This window comes from Ceratotherium simum, chromosome 2 (genome assembly GCF_057802395.1).
Source record: "Ceratotherium simum simum isolate JZ-2026a chromosome 2, ASM5780239v1, whole genome shotgun sequence".
NCBI classification, from domain to species: Eukaryota; Metazoa; Chordata; class Mammalia; order Perissodactyla; family Rhinocerotidae; genus Ceratotherium; species Ceratotherium simum.
In genome coordinates, this window is record NC_141901.1 from 41,362,432 (window position 1) to 41,377,016 (window position 14,585).

General features: G+C 52.1%; 2 protein-coding genes across 8 annotated transcripts in view; one reads left to right on the forward strand and one right to left on the reverse strand.

Annotated features, from left to right (window-relative positions):
- The window catches only part of ASH1L (ASH1 like histone lysine methyltransferase), a 228,872-nt gene extending 225,402 nt beyond the window's left edge, over positions 1-3,470 (forward strand). For 3 of the 4 annotated variants that reach the window (XM_087441962.1, XM_087441959.1, XM_087441957.1), the window contains one exon: positions 89-2,778. In XM_087441962.1, the coding sequence (XP_087298088.1) occupies positions 89-180 (92 nt within the window). In that variant the 3' untranslated portion in view covers positions 181-2,778. Of the gene's footprint in view, positions 1-88 lie in introns of all 4 variants that reach the window. The other variant, XM_087441966.1, reaches the window with a different exon arrangement.
- Positions 3,471-4,928: 1,458 nt separating this feature from the next.
- On the reverse strand, positions 4,929-14,364 carry RUSC1 (RUN and SH3 domain containing 1). 4 transcript variants are annotated; one of them, XM_087441969.1, is made up of 11 exons: positions 14,268-14,364; positions 12,105-13,556; positions 11,418-11,828; positions 10,273-10,371; positions 10,062-10,138; positions 9,762-9,936; positions 9,572-9,677; positions 9,333-9,379; positions 8,138-8,687; positions 7,422-7,550; positions 4,929-5,664 (listed from the first exon to the last, which is right to left on the reverse strand). In XM_087441969.1, the coding sequence occupies exons 2-11, from the start codon at positions 13,468-13,470 to the stop codon at positions 5,496-5,498; spliced, it is 3,129 nt and encodes a 1,042-aa protein (XP_087298095.1). In that variant the 5' UTR covers positions 13,471-13,556; positions 14,268-14,364; the 3' UTR covers positions 4,929-5,495. The 4 variants fall into 4 exon arrangements, with proteins under 4 accessions (XP_087298095.1, XP_004436222.1, XP_087298097.1 ...); XM_004436165.3 differs by lacking the exon at positions 11,418-11,828 and having other exon boundaries at positions 14,268-14,363; XM_087441971.1 differs by lacking the exons at positions 11,418-11,828; positions 12,105-13,556; positions 14,268-14,364 and adding an exon at positions 11,021-11,379.
- Positions 14,365-14,585: the final 221 nt, after the last annotated feature.

A 14,585-nucleotide genomic window follows, 5' to 3' on the forward strand; every position in this document is an offset into this window, starting at 1 on the left:
TTGAACTCCTGTGATCTCCTTAGAGCTCAAATCTGGAATAAGGAGTGGGAGGGTGGTATTTGATGAGCCTTCTTGGTTCTGTTTTCAGCCATCGATGTGACCTACTTGCTGGAGGAAGGATCTGGCAGGAAACTGCGAAGGCGTACTTTGTTCATCCCAGAAAACAGCTTTCGGAAGTGAACCTCAAAGAATGAGAACCTCAAGCACCTGGGATCCAGTGGAGCTAACAGTCCTGCCTCCTGTTCTCTGAGTGTAGACAGGGGTGGGAAGGGTCCATCCAGCAAGGGGAATGGGGCCATGTTGTTGATATTAGGTACTTAATAAACCTTGGAGCTAGTGGAGAGGAAGAGGAATGGGATCTGTCTAAACAGTTCAGTTTAACTTGTTTTCCTCTCCATTGCTTTACCCTGAGGGTTAATAATGTAGGGAGGAGGGCAGAGCACATTGGGAATGACCAGAACCTTTTGGTACTTTACAGCACTTGCCCCTGCCCCTAGCTTGGGTTTTTCTGTGTCATCCTCTGATCCCACAGGCACTGCTAAGACGCTGCTTCCTATACCCAGGTAAAACTCAAAATCCAAAGGGGAAGGGCCAGGATCCTCACCCTTACCCCATCTGTTCTCTATAGGCTCTAAGAGCTACCCCAGAGATCTAAAACGGAAAGAGTAGCTGGGGCTTCTTTTCCAGATCCCTGACTAGGAAAGTTCTCTCCTTTCTTGCCCATCCAGGTCAAAGTAAAATGTGAGTTGACAGCTCAAAGCACTTGTAACTGTTGTCCCTCTCCCTACTTCTCCTCCCCAAAATGGAATCATGGAATAGGGAAGGCCCCCATGGGGTCAGAAGGGCATAGTACTTACTATAATTATTGTTGTTTTAACCTTAATAACCTGCCGAACATATTTTTTTCTAATGAGAAGGCCAGGCCCCCGCCAGCACATGTGCTGTGTATGCGCTGTGGTTCTTGTGTGTCTGCTGTGCTGTGCGAATGGAGATTCATTTCAAAATAAAATCATTTTAAAACTTACATAAAAATGAACTCTAACCCCCCACAACAAAAGTCACTACATAAACTGTTGAGCAGTATTCACCTATCAGAGTATTTGTTGTGAGTGTAGATTATCAATTGAAAACACTACTCGTTTTCTTAATTGTACAGTTTTCAATGTCCATCTCTTAAAGAGACAGTGTGTTCTCCCCACCCCTAGTCCCATATTTCCTCCACCCTCCTGATGACTTCATCACCAGGAGGGGTATCCAGGGTGTCTCCTTTCTTCCCATTCTCTTGACCAGAAGTTACCAGATAATACTGTCTCTTTAAAAATAAAATTTAAAAAGCTTTGCTTTGTTGTCTTCTCAGACATACATATGCATATACATTTTAGATGTTCTTATAAGAGAAAAGAGATGGTTTTTAAATGTGCCAAGTTGTGTGTGTATATATATATGTATGTATATATATATATATATATATCTGCTGCGTGATTAGTAAGCAATACAATAGTAAACATGTCCCCATTACTTTTTTCTAATATTGGACCAATGCTGTCCTAATTGTACATTTCCCCTTATGATGACGACGCTCTGACTTGTTTAGGTAGAAACAATGACGACCTTCCATTCCACTGAATTTTTTTTTTCTTTTTCTCCTTTCTGTATCAATCTCGAGGAAAAAACAAAACAAAAGAGACAGGGGATGCCAAAGATCCCCTTGAGCAGAGAAAAAGCAGAATAAATATTTTATTAAAGAAAAAAGAGAATTAAGAAAATAGTTTGGAGTATTTTCTTACTGTAGAGAAGCACTGTACATTACTAAGAGACCTGGGTATAAGATACTCACGTGTGGAGCTGGAAAAATCGCATGTCCAAGCCCGTTTGAGTGATTTCTTTTGGTTTTCATTGCAGGGAGCCGGGTGGGAGGGAGGTGGGATAGGGGCACTTTGGGGGTCTCCTTTTAGTCAAAAGCAGGAAAATGACAAGAAAGAGATTAAAATTCAATATTTCCTTTAATAGTGTTAAACACTAAAATTTTAAAAAAGACAAAAAAAGAAAAAAAACTTTGTAAAATGCGAGAACAGAAGCAAAAGACACTACGCTCTGTCATTTTATCTTTCTTTTGTTGAAAGACTAAAAACTGAAATGTTTTTTAGACAATCAAATGTTAGGTAAGTGCAAAAACTTGTTTTTTCTTACTGGTGTAGAAATTAATGCCTTTTTTTATTTTTCGGTTATTTTATAATAACGAAATAAAAAGAACCCCCTAGCTGCCAGGTGGGTTTTGGTGTTTGAAATGCGGGGCAAAGCACTACATCACTGCAAATAGATACAGTTAGTCTGCATGTCTGTAGGCTGTGTGATTGCGGAAAATATAAATGCTGCTAATATATTTCCTTTTTACAAAAGCATATCTAAATAGATGATTGTTTTGATGTTAATCTTTGTAAATTATGTATTACCAATTTTAACATTGGATGTAATTGCATAAAAAGCTTGCATCTCAATCCTTGAAAGTCTAGTATTAAATGGAAAAAACTTTTCCTAACTGCAGAGTGGTGAGCTTGCTATTTTTTTCTCCTTTCCTATCTTCCATTTATCTTCCGATCTTCTCCATCCTGTTTCCAAAAAGATCTTTTTAAAACTACATCATCAGCATCCTGGGCCCCACATGGGCACACTCAACTGCTGTTAACTGTTGGATAAAGCCATTTCCTCAATACTAGGATCTTTTTGGTCTGGACCCAGCCTAACCAATCAACACCTCTATTCCTTGTACACATATATATCATCTTATTTAATACTCATTAGCAACCTCCAAGGTTGGCAATAACTTCAGGCCACATTTTTTAGGCCACTGTGTGTTAGACCATGTCCATCGTAAGCAGTTTACATGTATTCATTTATTAATCTTCACAACAGCTCCTTTACATAGGTACCAAACCCAGTTTTATAGATGAGTAAACTGAAGCAACAGAGGTTAAGGAACTTGCCCAAGATCATATAGCTAGTTAGTTAATCCTCATAATAGCCCTCTGTAGTCATTAACCCCATTTTGTAGAAGCAAAAACTGAAGCTCAGGAAGGTTAACTTGCGAGAGATCACCTAGTAACTAGTGTTGGAGCCAGAACTCCAAAATCTTTATGTTCATCCACAAAGAGAAAACTGTCAGAAATAGCCAAAGTGTAACATTACTAACTAGGAAAGATAAATCCACTCCTGCCAACAAATGAAAGGCCTGGCAGCATTTTGCCGCAGACATGGTTCAGACGTTTAGGCTTTGAGTTCAGCTGGAAGACAGTTGCTCAGAAGCATCGAGACAACTGACTAAGAGCTCAATCCCTACTCCTGCAAGGATAGGTGTTCACCCACTATTACATAATAGTCTCTTCATGGCTGCAAAAACAGTACAGTAGTAGTAAATTTTTCTTAAGTTTTTTATCTTTTAAGTTTTTTAACCTTTTGGTATCAACTGCAGCTGTTCTAGATAATATATAATAATAATAGTACAAAAACTCAATTTCATGCCAGTGCTTGGTCTGTTTCGTGATGTTCTGCAAGGAGGTTCCACTGCTCTGTTACCACCTGCCCAAGCCTGAGAACCATTGGGCTCTGACTGCAGACAGCGCATGAGGCCAGATCTCACTGATGATGCTCCAACAGTATTGTTCTAGGGCTCTTCCCAGTTGTTAGGATTACCCATGGTAAAACCAAGCACATGGGGATAGGAGTCAGAAGAAGTAGAGGGCAGATCAAATCATGGGAAATGAAAGCTCTGTATCAGTATAAGATTTCTGGAACTTTAGAAATCATGGGCCCCCCAAGATTACTCTGCAGATCTCATTTTGAGAAATATTGGTCCCAGAGTCAAAGTAATAGGAGTCTTCCATATCTACTGTTCTAAAACTTCAAACATTGTAAAAATAACTTTTGCAATAATTACAATTGAACAAGCTTCATAAACTTGAGTACTCAGCCTCCTAAGAATATAACTAGGGATTCCCAGAAGCCCTCAGAGTCCAGTTTGAGAAGTGTGACCCTAGAAAATACCTGAAATGCAAACTGAGGTCTAAAGTTGAGAGGGCAGTCAAACACAAAAGCAAAATTAAAGCAAGGAGCGGATGAAGAATGCAAATTGACCAGGAATGGGGAACGTTAAGTCTTAGACAAGGGCAAAAGTATAAGACATTTGAGTGTAACCAAGGCTGTTCTGAGTATTTCCAAAGGTTTGGATCTAAGATGTTTATTTCCCCAAGTCCCCGCTCCTATCACCAGCCCATTGTCCTTTTCAACCAAGTTCCCCAAGTTGAAGGGAAAACTTGCAGATTTCTTTCCCCTGTGTTTTTACCTCATAGTTCTCAGCTTCCCCCTAGCTTTCCTGTTGCCTAGATATAATTACAGTTTTCTATTCTTCTAATCTTTTCTCCTTTAGGCAATCATTTATAGTGATTTCCAACCACATCCTCAAAGCTCTAGATCATCTTAGTTATTCTCATTTCAAAAGACTGAAAGGAAACTCATTAACTCCTAACAAAGTAATAGATGTCAAGTTATTTCACTTGCTGAAATTCTGTCACCACAGAATGGTGATATTAAATAGAAAAAATGTGTCACTTCCTGCAACCCTTTAATCCTTCCCTTTACCTCAGCTATGAATCTAATGAGTACAATTTCAAGGGCCATGGAAGTCTTCCCTACTCTCCCATACTTACTCAGGCTCCTACCATGTTAGTCTAACAAAACAAAGCAATCAAGTCGCAGAATAGAGACACGCTTCTGAGATTCAGGCACCAATTGGGCCACTTCTCTATTCCTCAGGGAATAAGAAGACCTGAACCTGGGCTAGGAAGGAAGCATCTCCTTTGGGCTTCCCATAAGAAGGCCTCCCTCCCCTCCCCCACAGCCTATGTCCTGAAACCGACAGTAACACACACACATTCAACTCCCCCACTTTATTGGGACAGGAGGAAGGAGGCAGACCAACACCATAGGCCCACCCACCAGGGGTGTCCAGACTTCAGCACCTAGTACAGCATGAGTACATAATAAATACAGGCAATGTGGGATAGGTGGAGTGGGGGAAGATTCCATACACAGGAAGGAGACTAGAGACCCTTCTAGTCTTGGGAACTGAGACATGTACTGTACTGGCACAGTCCACTTACAGATGAAGAAGGTAGAAGGGGGCTAGATTTCCATTTTGCAGATAGGAAGGGAGACATTCCCTTATACAGATGGGAATAAGGAAAGAGATTGCATGGAGGGAAATTCCTTTTTATATACTTGGAAGAAGAGCAGGTTTCACCTTACAGATGGGCATGGGAGGGAAAAAGGAAAGTTTATTTCACATAGTAGCAGAAATTGATGTGGGAGGAAAGTATCATTTTGCAGACAAGGAAAATGCTTCCGGGATGATCAGTTTACATGGGGTAGTGTTCACAGGCCATTCCATTCCCTGGTGACAGGAGGGAGAGACATCTGCAGGAAAGGAAAAGGTCCTAGGCCTAGAGAACAAGAGAGGTGTACCCCACAGGCACCAGCCCCTCCACTCCGTCCCGCCCACAGCGGAGCCAGTCCTCATCGACAGTGGTGATGACTTGCAGCACTTCCCCACGCCGGAAGCTCAGCTGGTCAGGTCCTGCAGCAGTGTGGTCACAGAGAGCACGGACCGCCCTGTGGGGAGCCAGAGGGAGAGGCTGGGATGAAGTGAGGTGGGGGTGCCCAGCTGTCCCCAGGCCTCACTATCCCACTGTGTGAAGCATCCCTTTTGCTTCAGCTCAGTGAACGTTGATTGGGGTCTGGAAGAGATGTGGGGACCATCTATCAACATGTTGATTTTTATCTGGGGCCCCTGCCCTCTTCTGGGCTCCAAACCCACTCTTCAGCTGCTTATTTGACGCAATTTGCACTTCTCTGATGCTTCAAATTCAACATATACAAACTAAATGACTCATCTTAACCCTCCAAACCCTCTTGTGTCCCCTAGAGTGGTAAACAGCACCACCTGCCACCCAGTTGCCCCTGGCAAAAACCAGGGTGTCTCACTCCTGACATCCAATCAATCACCAAAACTTGCTTGGTGTTTGTGTCTCCCACTACTCCATCTATCTCTCTCTTCAACTCCACTACCATCATCCTAGTTTAGGTCTCTATCCTCTCTCTCTGGACCACTGCATATAATCTAACTGGTCTCCCTGAATCTCTTAGCCTCCCTCCCCAGCTGCATTCTCCACACAGCAGTCAGAGATCCTTCTAAAACACAAGCAAGCATGACTCTCAGGCTTAAGACCCTTCAGTGGCTCCCACTGCCTCAGAGTGAAGTCCAGGCTCCTTAACTGGCCAACTAAGCCATCAGCCTCCAGCATCCTCCACGGCAGTCACCGCCAATCATGTACCCACAGTTCCTCACTTACTACATTTGGGCCTCTCTGCCTTTGCATCCTGTTCCTTCTGCCAGATGCACACCCCGAACCATCACTGGGCCTTCCCTGAGTCCCCAAACCTGTGGAAGAAGCCCTGTCTGTATGGCCCCAAAGGACGCAGTCTTCTTTTCCTAGAGTCTTTACCATACAGAATTGTAACTGTTTCTTTATAACTCCAATGGACTACAAGCTCCTTGATGGCAGGGACTCCAATATGTTTGCCTTTGTATTCCCTCCCCTAGCATAATGCTTGACACATAGTAAGTACTTGAAAAATATTGCTGAATGAATGAAAAATCAAGAAGCCTAATTCAGTGGATCAAGAGGACCCAAAGGAAGCCAAACTCCAAAGAAGCAGCAGCCCCTGGTGGCAAATTAGAAGACCCCACTAAAGGGAAGTACAATCCCTCAGTGGACACACCTGAGCACATCCGTGTACACACACACACACACACACACACACACACACGGTAACAAAAGTTACCACTAACTGGGCACCTACTACGTGCCAAATGCCTTTATAAAATTATCTTTAGTCTTCACAACAACCATAACAAAAGTATAAATTATCCTCTTCCTTTTTTTTTTTTATAATTTTATTTATTTATTTTCCCCCCAAAGCCCCAGTAGATAGCCGTATGTCATAGTTGCACATCCCTCCAGTTGCTGTATGTGGGATGCAGCCCCAGCATGGCCAAAGAAGCGGTGCGTCGGTGTGCGCCCAGGATCCGAACCCGGGCCACCAGCAGCGGAGCGTGCCCACCCAACCGCTAAGCCACCGGGCCAGCCCTATCCTCTTCTTACAGAGAAAGAAACTAAAGCTCAAAGAAATTAGTGTCACACCAATAATAAATAGCAAAGATGCAATGCAAACTAAGCACTGTCTGACTTTACAGCCCAAGGCCTTTACACTACCTCCCATCCACTCTGTGAAGACAGAAAGACACACACACACATATATAATGTAACACACGTGCACACCAGCGCATTCTCCACGACCCTCCTGACCTGTGGGTCTGCACCATGCTGGGTGCTGAGGCCTCAAGCTCCTCAGGAGAAGAGAAAGTCTCAGGAGGTGCCCCTCGCTTCACCAGAGCCAACACATTCACTGTCGGGGGCAGCCAGCTGGATGGTCTCCTGGAAGAAAGGACAAAGGGTCACAGAGATCATCCCACCTCCAGAAAAAGAAACCCAAACTCAGGGCTTTGAAGGGAGGCAGAGGCTGAGGGGCCTGACTGTGGTTCAGAAGAGGTCAGGAGTTGGTCACTACTGAGGGCAGAGCAGTAGTCGTGGGACACAGGTACCTTTAGGGTCATTAGGGAGGTGACAACAAAGGTCGACAACACCAAAAGTCACAAAGGGACCTATGCAACCAGCAGGCTCAGAGAGATCCAGAGGGTCACCAGAGAGTACCTGAAGCCATTAAAGAGCCACCAATAGTCAAACCCTAGAGGAGGGGTCAAGCAAATTTTTTCTTTTTTCTAAAGAGCCAAATAATAAATATTTTTGGCTTTGAGGGCCAAGAGGCAAAATAGAGAACATTAGGTACTTACATAACCATTAAAATGTAACCTTACTTAGGAATGTAACCATTTTTAGCTCATGGCTGTAGAAAAACAGACTGCCAACCTCTGCTAAAGGATCACTGTACATTTCAAATTAGGGTGACCAGGGACTCTTGAGACGGGGTCAGAGGTCATGGAGGGGACCAGGTACCCCATTACCTGGACTTTGGGGCTCCGCTCTCAGTTTCTGTGAGGCCCCCAGGCACTCCAAACAGTCTCCCCAGCCATACGCCTCTGCCTGGTGCCGCTTCCTTTGTGGGCAGGGATCTCTCCTGCGCGCCCTCAGCTGCAGTCCCATGACGCCTGGATCCCCACCGGGGAAGAGGGAAACCCTTGGTGCCCCCAGAGGCGTAGACCCGGGAGGCCTGGGTCAGCTGCTCCCACCAGCTGCCTGGTATGGGAGGGCTTGAAGGGGCTGAAGGGTCTGGAGGAGTCTCCCCAGAAGCCCCCCGAAGGCTCTGGGCCAGCCGACCCCCCCAGTGCAGCATGGCTTGCACAGTCTGCTGCAGGGCCGGAGGTGAGGCGGGGGGCGCAGGGGCCTGAGGTGGGCCCAGGGGCAGGTGGTGGTGGTGCTCAAAGAGCAGGTCCAGGTGGAAGGTGAGCACCGACAATGGCTGCAGCAGGAGCAGCAGCTCCGTGGACAGGGAGGGGCAGCCACTCCGGGCCAGGGAGAAGAATCCAGTGGGCAGGTACAGGAGGGACAGCAGGCCTGGGAAAGAGCAGGCTAACGTGAGCCCCTGCCCTGGGCCTAGTCCCAGAGGACCCCCTGCATCAGCCTACCAGTCAACAAACATCTCAGGCCTCATTCTATGCCAGGCACTGGGGCAGAGAGAGGGGGGACATGATGGGGTACAGGGCTTACACGTCCCTGCCTATGTGGAAGCACAAGTGGTGCCAAAAACCTGAGTAATAGAAAGGAGGACTTGAGGGCTATGGGAGCAAAATGGGGGGTAGGTGTTAGCCTAGTCCAAGGGTGGGGGTGGAGCCTCACTGAAGGACCCAACAGATGAATGAAAGTTAACGAGGAGGCAGGAGGGACACCAGAAGTTGGGCCCTGGGACAGGAAGAACTAGAAAGGAAGACTGTCACAGGACCGGACCAGGGAAAGCCCCAGCCCAGGAGTCAGGAGAAGGTAGAGGCCAGATAACCAAGACTTTGGAGGTTACGGTGAGGATTTGGGTCTTTCCTCCTAAGGACAATGGGATTCCTTGAAAGAGTTTTAAGCAGAAGAGTAATAAGATTGGAGATCCGGATTAAGATCATTCTGGCATCAGTGGAAAGCAACAGAAGAGATCCCTTTCCCTCCCTCCCTCATAGCCTAGAAACCCCATCCTCTCCCATTTGAGCCTCTGACCTGCATCTTCCTGGAGACTGGAAAACCACAGCTCCAACTGCTTAGTGCTGGGGAGGAAAGGAGGAAAGAGAAGTTCACGGAAATGGAGGACTCCAGCCCCCTCTGGGTGGGGGATGGCAGATGAGATTGGAAGAGGGCAGGCTTTCTCTGGGAACATGGGGCACCACTACTGTGTCCCACCAACGACATCCCTGTGGTCACCAGGCCGTGGGAGGAGTGCCAGAAAGAAAGCCACTTACTTGAGGAGGCCCAGGATAAAGGCGTGGAAGCGGCTACGGCTGCTGCTCAGCGGGGCCAGATGGGTGACCTGGCTATACAGGGTTCCCAGGGAATGGGTGCTGGAACCTGAGGACATGGGTGCTGTCAGCCAGGTCCCAGCCCTGCCCCAGTCCCTGTCCCCCGCCCAGTCTCACACTCTTCCCCCTTCACCTGGCTTCACCGAAGCCTCCACCACACTCCAGGGGCTGCTCCTGCGCTGCCCGGTGATGAGGTCCTTCTGGAAAGGCTTCAGCCCATCCGCCACCAGGGCATGGAGGGCCGGACAGAGGGTGGTCAGCACCAGGTGCCCCACATCTGGGCTCAGCCGGCTATCCCCCAACTGGGCCTGGAGGCAGCGCAATGGGCATGGGTCCAGAGATACCTCCAGCCCCCTCCCAGCTAACTGTTCCTGTGCCCCCAGAGCTACATTAATCTCCTCACCCCCAACACCCTCCCCACAGACACCTTCACCTTCTGAACCAAGTTCCGGGCAGCCCCAAAGTGTGAGATGATTTTATCCACTGAGGCGCTGACAGCTATCAGGAGACCTGGGAGGGGAGGGGAAGAAGCATCAGAGCCCCCTGTCTCTCCCCCAGCATACCCAATTTGACAGTGAGAGAGGAGGGTCCAAGTGAGGGGCAGTTGATTCAGAAGTCAGGGTTCAAGGGTCAGGGTGTCCTACCTTTTTTCTGCTCCTGCAGCTGGCCAGTCCCACTCTGGGCTTCTGCCATCCACAGTCGCTGGGCCCCGGAGACACCGGCGAACGACCAGGAACTACGCACTGAGGTAAGGGAAGAACGCGGTGACACTTACTAAGGGTTACCCCCAGGACTCCGGCTTCTACAGAGGTCATCTCCTGCAGGTCTGCAGCGCCCCTGCCCCTGAAGAGTCTTGGGAGCGGGGGCACAGGGCTGGGTGGAGCATGTGGCAGCCAGACCCAGGCCCCGGAATGAAATCCAGCACATATCCCAGCACTCGCCGTCCCTCTCCGCCCCCTTCCTCGTTCCCATTTCTCTTCCTCGGGGCCCAGCTCCCACCTCCACGATCCCCGAAGTCCCGGAGCGGGACAGCCGCGTTCACCCCCCGCCTGCCCGGCTGGGTCCTGTAGGGCGGGAGATGACAGGGCGAGGGAAGGGAGGGGCAGCCTTGAGCCCTCCCCGGGCCCTCGTCCCGCCCGCCGAAACCCGGAGAGCACGTGGCGAGCCTGGACCAATGGGAAGACGGAGAGACGGGAATGGGAGGAGAGACGGAGGGAGAGGAGACCCAAGGATTGGGAGGCTGGAAGGCGCCGGAAAGGGGAAACCCGGGTCCCGCGCCACCTTCTCGGCGGAGGGCGCCCCCTGCAGCCCACGTGGGGCTGGCCTCGTGGGGAAGGCATGACAAGAACCTGTTCAGCCAATGAGCTCAGGGAGCTTCACCCTGCACCCTACCTGAGCAAGGTGAGGGTCAAGCTGTAACTCCACTGGCCCGGGAACCCCACAGAGGGTGTGACCCAAGGTCCCTAACAATGGACTTGCTGGGACCCCTTTAAACTCCGTATGGAAGCCGAATAAGCCCGCGTCCATTACGCCTGGGCCTGGAGAGAGAGGGACCGGGCCACGCAGCAGGGATAGCAGCAACCTTCCCCCGGAAGGGGAAGCGGGGCCAGACTCCCCAGGACCAGTGAACGTGCTTGGCATCTGCCCAGGTTGAAGGGCGGGGCCAAGCCGGGTAACTCCGGAAAAAAACTGAAGCAGAGGTCTGGGCGAGGATGGGTGGGGCTCTGGAGTGGGCGGGGGCGGCCCCGCCTGAGGCGTGGCCCGCGGGGCTTGCCCCGGTCCGTCTTACGTAGCCTGGGCGGAGGTGGTGGGCTCCTGGTCCAGCGAGGGGCCTTCGGCGGACGAAGTGGCGGTGGCAGCGGGGGGGCGGGTACCTGGCGGGGTGGGGGAGCCGCGGCGGGGAAGGTGCTACTTCTGGGAAAGAGCGGGGACAGCAGCAGTGCCAACTCAGGGCTGGGCAGGCAGGGCAGGGCCTCTCGAGCCGGAGGCGAATAGGCTCCCACTGGGGACAGGCGGACAGGCAGCAGCTGCTCCTCCGCGGGACTCGGCGCCCGCCGCAGCCGCAGCCCGGCGCCGGGCCAGCCGGCCAGAGGCGCCAGGAGCAGAGACCCAGCTGCGCCCGCGCCCCTACCCTCCAACAGGGGGCGCCCGTCGGCCGAGAACCGGAAAACCAGGGGCCGAGGGAGCAGGAGGGGACTGGCTGCAGGCGAGATTGGCGGGGGAGATGCGGAGGGGAAGGAAGGCAGCGGGACAGGCAGCCAGGCAAGGAGGGGCGGGAGAAAGAGGGAGCAAAGAGTTAGTCCCGTAACCCAATGACCCACCCGGTTTCCCTTTCCCGGAGCGCTCCCTGGTAGAAGGGGACGGGAGGATGGGTGACACAGAATGGAGGGGAGACAGGGGGCCGGGTTGGAAGCTTTGGAGGCTTGGGCGAGGCCGAAGCCCAGCTCTCCTCCCGCTTTGTCTTGCAGCCTCTTACCCTCAAGGCCCGCCTGCGCGCCGGGCTCCTCCGGCTCCTTCGCGGCTGGGGCCTCCTCGCCAGCCGCGGGGCTGCCCGCCCTGCCCTCCTCCGGCTGCCCCTCCGCTATGGGCTGCAGCCCAGGTCGGTTCTTCTTCCTTCGGGGAGGGACAGGTGGGGGTGGGGGCCGGGGCGGGACCAAGGCCCAGCCCGCTGGGGGGTCTCGGGGCGGGACTGGCGGGGGCGGGGCCCGGCTTCGGGACCGGAGTTCCTTGAAGGTGGTGACTTCCCGGGGAGGCGCTGGGGAACCGCCCAGCGATCCGGTGGGGGGCAGCTCGGTGTCGGGCGAGAAGACAATGAGCCAGTCACTGCGGTCTTTCTTGGCCTGCGGCACAAGGGGCAGCCCCGGGCCCCGCTTGCGCTTTTGGGCTAGCTCGTGGAAGGACGTGATTGTCCGGTGGGGCACTGGCTCCTCGCTGACGTCACTTCTCCATCCCCCATCAATTTTCCCTGCATCTGTTTTCGAGCCAGAATCAATTATTCCTGTGAAGGTTTTCCTACCGGAGTCGAATTTTCCAGGTTCAGTTTTCCAGCTAGAGTTAGTATTTCCATTAATTTTCCAACCAGAGTTATTGTTCTCAGTGATTTTCCAGCCAGCTTCAGTTTTCTCTGTGTCAATTTTCCAAATGGGGTTGATTTTCCAACTGGGTTCGGTTTTCCCAGCGTCGATTTTCCCATCATCGGCCTCTGAAAGCTCAGAGGTAGGGAGGTCCTGCTCCCCACCCTCGTCCTCTTCCTCTAGCCCTGGGGAAGGGAGGTCCTGGTAGGTGGTCAGGGCGTTGCAGTTGGAGTCCAGGCAAGGGCCAGGTGGGGAGGAAGCTCCGGAGCAGGAATCCGGAGAGCAGCAGAAGCTGTCCGGGGAGCAGGCGCCAGGGCCTGCAGAAGCCAGTGGGGAGCCCTGCTCCAGGGGGATGATGCTGGGCTGAGGGTGGACATCCTCGTTGCCAGGGAGGTCCCGCGAGTAGACTGAGATGGGAGATTCATCAGGGCTAAGATCTGAGCAGGAGCTGAGAGAGGAAGAGCAGCCAGGGTCCGAGGGAGAGGCAGCCCTCTCTTCCTCCTGTGCTGGGTCCTGTCGGTTTTCTAGGCCTGGGCCGTGCTCCTGGCAGCATCTGCAGGGCACGGCTGGGCTGTTGGAATTGGCATCCACCAGGGTCCCGCTGCAGGGGCCCCGGCTCTCCTTGCCCCCAGTGTCCCCTGGGGGAGGGGATGTGCTCAAGGGCCCCTCCCGTAGCTCAGGACGACGAGACAAGTGCAGGCCCAGAGAGACGTGCTGGAGGTGGATGTGGTTGAGGTTGCAGAGTAAAGCCCTCTGAGGGGACAGCATGGTGCCGGCGACGACGGGATGACCTCTAAAGGATCAAGAGGATTGGGCCTCTCACATCCGCCTACCTGGCAACCGCAGATGCAGACCTAGAAGACAAGGATGGTGATACCCAGCCAGTGAGGGCGCGGGCCGCGGGAAAGGACACCGAGGTGACTGACGACTGGAGCAGGCCTGGAAAGGCGCTGGCTGCTTTGGACAACATTTAAATGAGATGCAAATAACTATAGACTGGCCATTAGTTTCCACTGCAGTGTTTGCAGGTGGAGTCGAATGTAACCCCTCGGGAATGGGGCGGGGAGGGTCAGAGAATGCGGCTGCGCTCTGGATCTCCGTGGAGGTGCGGGGGCTTGAAAAAGGATGGGGCCCACAATGGACCCCCTCCCCCAGTCCTCTCTGCCGCAATCTGGCCCTGCCCCCTAGCCTACTCCTCTTGCCCGAGGAAGGGGACAAGGGAGGCCCCGCCCAGATGCTCTGAAATAGGGGTGGGGGGGAGGCGCGTCTGGCTGGTTAATTCTGGAAAGGGGCGGGCGTGGGAGGAAGGACGGAGCAGCGGTCAGCATCAACTCCGCATGGCAGGCTGGGCCGCACAGACCCCACACAAACCCCATCAGTCTCCAGCGTACAGCCATGGTGCATCTTTATCCTGCTTGGACCCCCAGTTTATCCATTCTCTCTGCACTCTCTATCATCTAGCCACCACCCCACCCCTTCTCGATTCATTTTTACTGCTCCCGTCTCCTGCCCCACCCCGCGTGCCCCATCCATGCATCCACACCCACAGGCCGATCCCTCCTCACCAGGGTTCTCTTGCAACCGCTCCAGGGCGTTGGGCTTCTCCCCGGCTCTCACCGTCCCCGCTCGGCCCGCAGACTGGAGGGGAGGGGCGCTAGGACAACCCGCCAGCCGGCCAGCGCTGCGCAGCCGCGCCCCTTCACGCATGGGCGTGGCGTGGCTCAGACCCAGCCCCCAGTGCTTGACGTCGTGCCTGTGTCACCCACCTAAGCCCAGCTCGCGGCTTTTGATATGTCCAAAGGTTTCACTCCCAAGGCGTCCTGAAGTCAAGCCCAGCAGGCCCGGCTTCCGTGCATCCACCCACCCCCGACCCGTCCCATTCT

Coding starts and splice junctions, on each gene's coding strand:
- RUSC1 (XM_087441969.1), bottom strand. CDS start 13,470: ATGCTGTCCCCTCAGAGGGCTTTACTCTGCAACCTCAACCACATCCAC. Junction 10,372..11,417: donor ACCACCTCCGCCCAGGCTAC/GTAAGACGGACC, acceptor CCCTTACCTCAG/TGCGTAGTTCCTGGTCGTTC. Junction 8,688..9,332: donor CAGTCTCCAGGAAGATGCAG/GTCAGAGGCTCA, acceptor GCTCTTTCCCAG/GCCTGCTGTCCCTCCTGTAC.